This window comes from Leptopilina heterotoma, unplaced genomic scaffold, assembly GCF_015476425.1.
Source record: "Leptopilina heterotoma isolate Lh14 unplaced genomic scaffold, ASM1547642v1 Lhet_251, whole genome shotgun sequence".
Classification (NCBI taxonomy): Eukaryota; Metazoa; Arthropoda; class Insecta; order Hymenoptera; family Figitidae; genus Leptopilina; species Leptopilina heterotoma.
Window position 1 is genome coordinate 701,681 of NW_025110965.1, and position 12,479 is coordinate 714,159.

General features: G+C 31.6%; 1 protein-coding gene across 1 annotated transcript in view; it reads right to left on the reverse strand.

The window, feature by feature from the left end:
- Positions 1 to 12,479, reverse strand: part of LOC122503271 (mediator of RNA polymerase II transcription subunit 16) — a 43,389-nt gene that overhangs the window by 19,335 nt on the left and 11,575 nt on the right. Inside the window, exons 3-4 of the mRNA XM_043613745.1 lie at positions 11,799 to 11,997; positions 11,476 to 11,722 (exon numbers count right to left, since the gene is read on the reverse strand). Coding sequence (XP_043469680.1) covers positions 11,476 to 11,722; positions 11,799 to 11,997 — 446 coding nt within the window. The remainder of the gene's footprint in view (positions 1 to 11,475; positions 11,723 to 11,798; positions 11,998 to 12,479) is intronic.

Consider the following 12,479-nt stretch of genomic DNA (forward strand, 5'->3'; position numbering starts at 1 on the left):
AGTGATGAAACGGCAGTTACGTAATGAAAAACGGCAAATAATTGGTAAGCAAGTGTTAAAAGAGGGTACAGCAAATTTGCGACAAAAAATAGCTTGTAATGAGCAAATATTGGGAGATGTAGGAGCTCCTATCATGTTCTCCGGAGATGCATTGAAAAAACTGTCTCAGGAAACAAAAGATAAAGAAATAGGTGTGGACACATCGAACGGAAAAGATCCTTTTTTAAATTACATTCTGCCAGAGCAAATATTTCTTTATAAAGAGTGTTGTCGATTACAAAAAAAACAAGCTGCAATATACTGTGACAGTATTAAAAGTCTTGTATTTCCTGAACAAAGTCAGGACCAAGGAAAAGCAAAAGTTATTTTCATTTTTGAAATTATTAACATTTCTCAGATTACTGTTTCAATAGGACAAATGCTTTCACCCGTTCACGATACCAACACGGTTCTCTACTTTTTAAATTCATGTCTAATTAAAGTTGGCATTATACCGAAAGAAGCAGTCTCTGACTTTTCAAGCACTGGCACAGTGTCTTTCATTCAATTGTATTCCCATTCACAGTTACATTCACAATTGCTTTGCCGCTCTCAATGATAGACAGATATATTGTTCAGCACCAACTTTCATAAGAGTAGACGTAGCTCATTTAATCGCAATAATTTGCATATTAAAATGCTTTAACAGCGATAAAAATATTGTGAAAGACTTTTATATTCGTTGTGTGGACCTTATGATTTCATGCGAGGAATTCACTAGATTCGAGGAAATATTATTATTAACGTTGACAGCGAGCATTTATGCTTATGATTGAAACGTTAAAGACACAATGATACCATCTGCTGCTGAAGCTGCAAGATTAAAACTTGGGAAATACGTTGCGGAAGATCATGGGCTGTGTTATTGCATCAACCAATAAAACTAGAGATCTTATTCCTCCTCATCAATACGGATTTCGAAAGGGTAGATATGCCATGGACTGCGCTGCATTCTTTGTTGCAGTCACATCTGCTGGCATTGTTGACTCTTTTAACACCCTCGCTATCTCAATTGACATCAAAGGAGCTTTTAATATAACGTAAGACCAGACATACTGCACGACACTTTGACTGAATTTTATATTCATCCTTGCACTACTAACGTTATTAACCATATAACTTCAAGTAGATATATTTACTTTAGCTCCTCTGCTTCTACTCCAAGAAGTTTCAGAAGCAATCAAAGTCCTTTCAACATAGCTGAGATCCATGTGGAGTTGGCGTTCCTCAAGGGGGATTACTCTCCCCCCAGTTATCTAATTTATATCTTCGCAAACTAGGATTTCTCACCACGCGACAATTCGAAGCAGTAATCAATTAGGAAACATTAATTATTATTCAGTATTGATCTTGTCTCCAGTTTGTTTACATGCTTGACGTTAGTAATTTGTTGTCGCTATGATTTGGTTTACAAAATATAAGTCCTTGTCAATTGCAGAGAAAAAGAAAATTATTGAAGCTGTTTAAAGTGGTGAAAAAACTGATGTAGCTAAGAACTTTGATATTCCTCTTTGTACCGTATGTACTATTTTAAAAAAAATATGTTATTGTTGGTGCTCGATTAACCAGTGGAAGAAAACGAAACGTTAAAGGAGAATTTCCACTTTTGGAAGAGTGTTTACTAACATGGATTCGACAATGTAGGGAACAAAATATTTCAGTGAGTGGTCTTTTACGAAAAGAAAAAGCGAAGGCCAAAGGATTTAAACATTTCAAGTTTTTCGGCAAGTGAGGGGTGGCTTATAAATTTAAAAAAAAGGAATGACATTGTGTTAAATAAGATTTGTGGAGAAAGCGCGAGTGTTAATGTTGATGTATGTTTAGATTGGAACAAAAAATTGAATTCTCTAACAGAAAATTACGAGCCACATAACATTTTCAATACTGATGTTTTTGAAAGTATTTGTCTGATAAAACCTTTACATTTAAAGATGAGAAATGTCACGGCGGTAAACACAGCAAAAAGAGGATAACAGTTTTGATTGCAGTGAATATGGACGGCTCCGAAAAACTGAAAACCGAAAAACTCTCAGTAAATCGAAACTCTTGGTAATTCGAAGTTTTTTCTCAGTCCCTACAACTTCAAATTATCAACAGTCGACTGTATATCAGACAAAGCGACTAAAGCTGCCACTCCTTGTCTGGATGGCTTATAGAGGCCTTATCCGAGCGATTCTCGATTGGGGCTCATCTCTTTTCGCTGATTCTTCACCAACATTGTTGAAAACCTTAGACAGGGTTTAATCTGCGGCCCTGAGGACTTCTCTAGGCTGCCTCAGGTCGACCCCCATCCCAGTTCTTCTTTCAGTAGCTGATGAACCCCCTCTTACTTTAAGGAGAACGCACCTTTCTAACTCCTTCATGGTCAGGAATGCAGATTGAAATAGTAACCCGCTTATTCTTCTCCTTAAATCCCTCGATCTTAAAATTAAAACTACTCGACTGAAATTTAATGTAAAAAAATTCCTCTACTCGTATCCTTCTATAGAATTTACACCTTGAATCACATACTACATTACTGCCCTTCTTTAGCCGCGAAAAGAAATAAATTTTACAATTTCCTACAAAGGAAATTTTCTAACTCTGATCCCAGAACGATCTTAATTGATAATCTGATCTTCTCCCCTGACAATGAAACATTCAATGAAGCAAAATTCAATGAGCACGTAGACACGAACGCAGGCGAGAATCACCATTCTTAGCGGTTCCAGGGTTGCCACTTTTAGTACAATTGTACTAAATTGATACAATTTATACAACGGCAGTACATTTAGTACCTCTTTGATATATTCAGTACAATTAATGAAAACAAAAAATTTCGAGATCCGGTAACGAATATAATATTCACTTGAGCGCCTGCGTATATTGTTTCTGTGGTAACAAGTATATCTAAGTATGTACTTAAATTTGATTGGCGGAACTTGAGAAACTTCCATGAATTGGAGTAGTTTCTAAAAGAAAATCCAATCAAATCTGTTAACGCGTGAACACACAACACATCCTTGACCATCTCTCCTCCGGCGGTCGATTCTCATCCCTGCTTTTTTTTGGAATGTTTTTCCAATTTGCAAATTCGGTGTTCGTAAAAAGGTAAATAAATCTTTAATAGTTTTCCCTTTTTTTAAGAATCAGTTTTGAAAGATTAATTTACTACAAATAATAATGTACATTTTTAACTTTGATATTGAAAATAAGCGAGGACTTTCTTGAACATTATTGTGCCCAACATTATATCTTCCTCGAATTTTAGGTTATGTTTTTACTTTTTAGCATGCTGAAAGCGTTATTAATTTTCAGATGGCTTATTTGGTGAATTTTTCGTGATATTTCGAAACAGTTTAATGCAAAATTACAAAATGAACAAGTAAGTGGAAAAATTAATGGGTTTTTACAATTTTATACTTGAGAAAATCATATCTTTATGTAGATGTTTTATATTTCAAGGTTCGTAATTAGAAAGGAAAAACAAGGAGGTCAGAATTCTGACAGTGAAAATGTTGATAGCAATAGTAATACTATTACAAAAGCTCCCACTGACACGGACACGGCTGTGAAAAAAAACCAAACTCGAGAATTGGACACTGATATAAATTATAATAATGTTGAGGAGACGGGAAACAATTTGTCAAACAAAGCAAAAAACGTAACTAAGAAAAAATACAAACAAAAATTTAGTGTTTACTGGATGAGTGAATTCAAATGGGCTTCGGAACGCAATGGTTCGACATTCTGCACAACTTGTAACCTGAAAATATCTGGCGGGGCATTTCATCTGCGGAGGCATGCTAATAGTTCCCATCACATTTCGAATATTACAAAAATTTCACATTCATCAAATATAAGTGAATCGATGAAGAAAATGTCTTTAAAAGACAGAATAGCTGATGTTGAAATAAAAATTACGTGTTTCATCTGTGAAAATAATCTTTCATTTCGAGTTGCTGACAACATGGTGCAAGTGTGCAAACTTGTTTTCAACGACTCTCAACTGGCTCAGAGTGTGAGAATGGAAAGAACAAAATGTTCAAATCTCGCTATTAATAGGATATCTCCATATTTAAAAAAGAAATTAGCGATGGAATTGAAAAGTCATGAATTTAGTATTATTATTGACGAAACGACGGACGTCTCAACAACAAAAAGTTTGGTTGTCATCGTCAGGCTGTGGTTAAAATCGTCAGGGTCAGTGCAAGATAGATTTTTTGACTTGATTGAAGTATCTGATGGGACCGCAAAAAGTATATATACTTCCTTGATAGCATTATTGGATTCATACGAAATACCACATGAAAACATTGTGGGCTTTGGAGCTGATAATGCTAGCGTTATGATGGGTCGCTTAAACGGTGTACAAGCTCGATTAAAACAAATTTGCCCTAATTTGGTGGTACTAGGATGTGGGTGTCATTCGGCTCACTTGAGTGCATCTGCGGCGTGTCTGAAGTTGCCAAAGACAGTAGAACAATTCGCTCGCGACATTTATAACTACTTTGCGAACAGTAGTAAACGTTAAAATGAACTACAAGAATTCCAAATTTTTGCTGAAGAAGTAGTGCATAAAATTTTGAAACTCAGTACAACCAGATGGTTATCTTTCAATGTACGTAAAAATTTATTATCATTATTATTGTGTAAGATTAATTTTCATTCTATCGATTTTATAATTTGTCTTTGAATTTTCAGAATGTTGTAAACAGAATATTGGAGCAGTGGAATCCTTTGACACTCTACTTTCAAAGTGCAGTTTTGGAAGACGATTTGCCTGGTGCGAGACCAATCCTAGAAGCTTTGCGAAATCCAGCTTATAAATTATATTTTAACTTTTTATCACATGCTCTGATATGGATAGTCAAGTTAAATCTCGAACTTCAACGTGAAAGACCACAAATTGCTACATTGCTTAAAAGTGTGACAGAATTGTACAAATCAATTCTAAAATGTTATATAAAGCCGGATGTTCTCAGTTCTAACGAACTGTCAAATATTCAAGTCGATTATCCTCGGAATTTGAAAGCACTGGAAGAAATGTACTTTGGTGCAAAAGTTGACGCATTTATTAAAAGCGGTATATCCATCGACCAAAGAGAATTGCACAACTTTCGATTGCGTGCACTTGACTTTTACATCAAGTTATCGAAACAAATCAAAATGAGATTCAATTTTCAAAATCCTCATTTGGTGTATGCGTCGAACTTTTCTGTTGAAAATGCTTTAAGCGGCAGAGTTGTTTCAATTTCAGAATACTTACATTTGTATCCGACAATAGATGCTGATGCAGAATTTGTTAATTTGGAATGGCAATTGCTTCCAGAATTATTCGACTTACAAGAATGTTCAAGTTTGGAAACGATCGAATTTTGGTATAAGGTTGAACAAAAGAAAAATGGAGCTGGCGAATTTGTTTTTTCAAATTTGATAAAAGTAATCAAATATGTAATGGTGTTTCCTCATTCCTCAGCTGCTGCAGAGCGAAGTTTTTCGCAATATAGTTTGATTAAAACAAAATTGAGAAATAAGTTAAAAGTATCGACGGCTGCTGCAATATTACGCATTAAAGATGGTTTGCGGTATAATGACTTATCTTATAGCAGAATTACTTCAAAAGAAATTTCCGCATATTTAGAAGCACAATTTCAAAATGTCGATCAAGTGGAAAATGAAGATGTTGATGACGTATTTGCATTGTTATTGTAAAGTGTTTCGCTTGTTTGTAAAACTATTTTTAAGTGTTTCAAGTTGAAAATATTTAAAAGCTTTTGTTTAAAATATTTTAAAAAATATCTACGTTTTTTATTAAAATGTATGACCAAAGATAAAGATAATAAGACATAAAAAGAGATGTAAACTTATTAATTTCTTAATAAAATTTTTTAAAACATGATTAATTTTAATAATTATTACATTATTAGAAAAAATTAACTTATTTATCTAATGCATTCATATTTTAATTAATAATAATGCATATAAACTTTCTCATAAGTAGAATAAGTATATATCCTTATTAATAAAATCAGATGTCTGTCTGTACATTGCTTAAAACTTCAAAATGTTAACATGATTAGTTATTATGGACATCAGAGATTCCAAAAATGTTCTTAAAAAATTTAATGTATGTATGTATGTATGTATGTATGTATGTATGTATGTATGTATGTATGTATGTATGTTTGTCTGTCACAAAAACTTTGTACCCCAATCACACAAAAACATGTGAATCGATTTAAGTCCAACTTGGTAGGTTATTAGGTATTGACCCAAGGAAGGTTTATAAATTTACAGATTTAAAAAATATTAATTAGAACGGGAGATATTCAATTTTTTCAAAAAATTCAAAAAATCGAAAATTTCAAAATTTTTTATTTTTCATGGATTGCTTTTGAAGTTTATATACTTGAGTATTATATGTTATTTAGTCACATTATAGCATAACTTTGCAAAAAATAAAGTCCTATAACTAATATGTAAGTATAAAAATGTTTTCAAAAAATCGAAAATTTCAAAATTTTACATTTTTTTATGGATTGCTTTTAAACTTTCTATATTTGAGTATTACATGTTATTTGGTCACATTGTAGCATAATTTTTCAAAAAATACTATTCTACAACTAAGATGTAAATATAAAAATATTTTCAAAAACTTGAAAAATGGAAAATTTCCAAATTTCACAATTTTTAATGGATAGCTTTTAAACTTTCTAAAAATGAATATTATATGTTATTTAGTCAGATTTTATCATAATTTTGCAAAAAATACTATCCTACAAGAAATATAAAAAAATTTTCAATATATCAAAAAATCGATACTAATTACTATATGAAGTATAATTCAGTAGTATTTTTGGAGTCTCTGATTAATATTTTGATGTCAAAATAGTGCAATTCAAAATTATTTATCAAATCAATCTAATATTTTCAAGAAGTTCAGAAATATTGAAAATGGAAATTTTTTATGATTAAAATGATTTCGCAGGATGTCAAGAATTGTAAGTCACCTGTGATACAATACAAGCATATTATGCCACTAGGCAAAAACTTACATGTTAAAACGTTTTTTCATTTTAACTCTAGATTTAACTTTAAGAGATGTTTTGAGCAATGTAAAGACAAAAGTTAACACGGTGTCTATTTTTGTTTAACAAAATTCCCTGCTTTGTCCAAACTTTTCACGGTTTATCTCTTTTTTGTCAAATTTAAATTTACTTGATTTTATCCATAAATAAATCTACAAATGGCTATAAAAATTTACTTATTTTATGAAAATACTGTTTCTTAAGTTCATATAAATATAGATTGTATTACTTGCTGTCGTACAGTTTTCTGTTTATACTAATACATTTAACTGGGTATCTACCAAACGGGAAAAACTGTAAAAAGCTGGGAATATGCCGAACCGGGAATTTTCCTATCAAATTAAGAAAAAGTTTCATTATATTAATTCGCTTTTAAAAAATTGCTTTTTACTTCAATTTTTATTGATGTATAATATTTATGAAAACAGACCCGAGTCAAAATTTAAGCCCTACTTTCAGCCTAAAATTTAGGTCTTATGTTAGGTTTTAGCAGTCGTAACGTAGGGTCTACTTGCGATACAATTAGTTCCAATTAGACTCTACTATAACTCCAAAAACTGTATGGAAAATTTAATTTTTTTAATACATTAATTAAAGTACTACAAATTGATAAATATTGTTCTCTGCATTTGAATTGGTTAAAATAACTAATTTGATAACAAAAAGTCAATCACTGATTCAAATAGTAATATTTTCCTACTAAAATAGCTATAATGGTAACTAATTATTATTTTTTTCCGGTCAAATTAAATTCCCTAGCTATTTCCTGATTTTCCAGATTGGTAGAAACTTAAATGTATTGGTAGAAACTAAAACCCGTCGAAGACGGGTACGACAGCTAGTTTAGATATATTTCTGATAGTTTCTTTATAATATTTGAATTTCGCGCCAAAAATACTAATGCTTATACACATCAGTACAATTTAGTACATATTAGACCTAGATGTCAGTACAATCCGTCATTCCAATGTGGCAACCCTGAGCGGTTCTACCGCAGCGAAAGGGTCTTACTCTAAAGGCGCTTGCACACTTCCAAAATTTTGGGCGAGCAGCGAATTTTCACGGCCTTGAAATACACATTACTAAATATGATTGGCTCTGACAAAAGTACATTTTCACGCAGCTTTTTGTAGAGCCAATCATATTTAGTAATGTGAGTTTCAAGGCTATGAAAATTCGCTGCTCGCCCAAAATTTTGGAAGTGTGCAAGCGCCTTACGTGGTCCAACCACAAGGCTGAAGGAGTTTTACTCCAAAGCGACTATATCGCATTCGAGAAGGGCGATTGATCATAAACGGTTCCACCGAAAATCAAGTGGCGTTTGTCACACGATCCCGCGGTGAATTTCACGATTTGTAAGCGGTCCTACCGCAATGCAAATTTACGTTTAGGTTCAGAGTATATTTTGTAACGTGTTCATGCGTCCGTCCAACGTCCTACGCGTAATTTTCCTGTTTTTTATTTACTTGTCGTTTGACGGAAATAATCATTGTTTTACTGTCTCACGCAAAATCCACGTTGTGAACGATTCGATAATTTTAAATTGTTACTGTTTATTTTGCGCACGCTTGTAAATTATTTAATTTTCAATATATATACGTATTTTCAGTAATTAAACTTGTTAATTTCTTTCATTTCACGAACCCAGGTCCGACGAGCATCCGTATTTACAAATTAACTATGAACAATCATTACAGAGTTTTCCACTTGGGAACGAAGTATGGTATTCGGACGGCACCTCTTAAACAAAGGACAAGAGGATTAGTATTTGTGTGGATAGTCAGGCGGCCTTAGGAGTTTAAAAAATCCCACAATAGAATCGAATCTCGTCTGGGAATGCCGTAGCGTATTAGATGAGTTGGATTCAGTAAATAAACTTTCATTGATCTTGATACCGGGTCACTCAGGAATTAAGGGAAATGAAATAATTGTCGATTCATACAGCTAAACAAGCGCACCTAGTGGCGTAGTTTGAACTAACGAAACCGGGACTCACTGTAGCCTTGTTTACATATACTGCACGTGTTTTCTGTCATTTCTTTCATGTTTTTTACATTATTATTTGAAACTGTCTCAATTACTTTTTTAAATGTCTCTAATAGAATTAGAGTATTTAGTCGATGCGTTAAAAGGATTTGTGCTGCCTCTTCGTGAAGGAAGAGAGGCAGTAAATAATTTGGTTTATATCGGAATTAAAGAAAAAAAAGATTCCATCGTAAAAATATACTTTTTTATTTAAATATATACTTTAATAAATAACATCATCGACTCCCCACAATTAATTGAACGTCTAGATTTCAAAGTACCACGATTAAATGCCAGATTTAACGAACCATTTGTCTCAACTTTGCATTAAACCTCCGCCAGTTATCACTCTCGCTCCCTTACATCGAATGACTAGTTTGTTTAATGGGGATTTCTCGAACAATACTGAAATCGACTTTTATAATATTCTACACTACTCAAATTCAATAATTATTTAAAACACATATTTTTATCACTAACACATGTAGAAAACAAAATACTCTTTGATAAACGTATTTAATTGTAAGCACTAGTGCCTGGTATGATCATCTGATTGTAGGCTATGATATTTTGCAAATAAAAAAAAGATTATTAAAAAATTATTAATAATAATAAGTTAATAATTAATTTATTCAGATCAACCCGAAAGAGAAGCTGCCGTGTTTCTGAGTGGAATTAGAGCACCACAAATAAAATTACAAAATATTCCTGCGTCAGAGAATAATCTCGATTTATTAAAAATGTTTCGAAACATAATAGAAAAGCCAAATTATTTAATAAATAAAATTGCAAAAAAGTCTGCAGTTTTATATTCGGAGTTTTCTCGAGAGGAAAAAGAATATTATGATTCGCATATAAAAATAACTTCGGAAGCAGCGGAAAATATTTATTTCAGAACCGTAGGGCAAGACAATGATTTATGGAAGCAAAGCAGATTTGGGAGAATAACAGGTAGTATTTGCTATAGATTACATACTTATTTTAGTAATAAAAAACCTAATTGGAAGATGAAGTTAGATTCAGTATTCAAATCAACTTTTGAAGGCAATGTTGACACGAATCGAGGATTAATGTACGAAGCAGATGCTCGAGAATGCTATTCTCGTAGCAAAAACAAAGCGAATTTAGTTACTGCAGGATCAATATTAAAGATTTATTAAACAGTAAGTAAATGTTACTCTTGAAGTAAATGAATTCATGGATTAAAAGTTTTTAAATTTATTCAAAGGTTAATACTTGTAATTTAAGTAGGTTAAAATTTAAACTAAAATAAATTATTTTATATTATACTATTATTGTAAATAGGTAACTAATTTTTTCATTTTCACATAATCAAGTTAAAAGTAAATTTTAGTAATGAAAATTTTTTTAATCTGGACATTACAATAGTTTGAATGTAAATTTTGTATTAATTTTAAATTACTATTTTTTAAAAATATTTAAAATAATTAATGAATTTTTATTGTGTTTAATTTTATATATTTCTTTTAATAGATAACAAGATACTAAGCCATTAAGGGCTAATAATTTTTAAAATTACCTTTTTAATAAATAACATACAACAAAAAAAATTTTAATAAATATAATAAAGCAGTTTATAATTTTTAATCCAGACAATTAACAATAAACTTTAAAATAAATAATGTAAATATAGAAAAAAATAAATTTCTAACTGATCTAATTTCAACCAAATTAAAATTTGAAAAAATTTTGGATAACTTTTATCCCAAACTTCAAAATATTTAAGATTGCATTGATTTTTTAATTTTCTCTTTCAAAGCACAAGTTACCCATGAGTCTATTTTCTTAATAAAATTCATTTGCTAGTAAATAAATAAATTATAACATTATTGACGTTAACTTATTTTTTTTTCAGAAAATCATCCCCTATTTTGATAATTTTTTATATTTTTACAAATTTCAAACGGAATTTGGAAAAGGGCAAGACCATTTACAAGACCCAAGAAAGAAAATTAAATTATACTCAAAAGAAAAAGAGTGACAAGCAAAACAATTTTTTTTCACTGTTCATTCGAGTTTTACCACTCCAAGTTCAAATGTGCATAACTTCGTTAAATTAATCTTTTTTGAAAAATAAAAAATACGTGACTCTTATTTTTCAAGTAGAATAATATATTTTAACGACAGATAAATCTATAACTTGAAGTTAGTCGACTTGCCTGATTTGAAATGGATTCTGTCAAAAATATTTATGGTGACTTTTCATAGCCCTACTAAAAAATCAAAATTTTAAACGCGTTTTTCGCAAAACATTATTTTTCAAAATGATTATCATCAAAACCAGAAAGCCATTTGACAAATTTTGAATTATTTTACTTACTTTTTCCGTAACAGATGTCAACTGCCATGATACGTTGTCGAATACTCCCAAGACTCTCGGTAGCGGATGAGACTGGGTTTTGAATATCCTTTGTAATCATCACAACGCCTACCATTCCAGTGGTAGACACAATTATAACTCCTTCCGCAGCTCTTCCACCGAACTGTCTCACTGAAGGTGCGAAAAGTAAATGATTGAATTTCTCACTGTATTGAAGACTATCCTTTTTCTCGGCAATGAGTCCAGTCTAAAAATGTTTTGTGTTAAAAATTCTAGTCTAATCAAATTACTATAGATTTTAATATGATACAGTAGTAAAATACCTTTTTGCCATTGTGAAACCAAGCTGCACTTAAAATGTGTTCGCCGGGAAAATAAGTAGAGCCGATAGGCACCCATTCATTTAAAACATGATCCTTAAACACCCAGAGTTGAACGTAACCAGCTGAATCAGCAATTACTAATTTATCTCCTGGCAAATCCCACTCCAAGGCGGTAACGTTGTACTTATTGGAGAGAACTCTGATAACATATGTTGATATTAAATATATTTATATTTGGGCCAAAATAAGTGAAACCGGCCACTTGAAAAATTTTTGTCTCCAATTTTCAAGTTATCTGTGATTTTTGGTAGATATATGAGTACACTTTTTTAATTACAGTACACTTTTCTCAATCCGTTTTTCCCAATACAATTTTTTCCAACAAAAAAATTCCCAAAAGAATGTTCCCAAGCCATTTTTCCCAATTCTATTAAAATCCTATTTTCCCCAAAATTATTTTCGGAAAAAAATAATATTCTATTTAAAAGGAAGGATACTGCCCCGGGTATAGACTGGTTCCCTTCACAACAATTTGGATCTCGCAAAGCCAGATCATCTTCTGATTGTGCAGCCGTCGCATACACTGGCTAACCGACTTGGGTCTCAATATTTACACTCCAAAATGTTGCTTTTGCATATTTTCAAGATCCAAAATAGACGTGTCAAATTATACTATTCAGA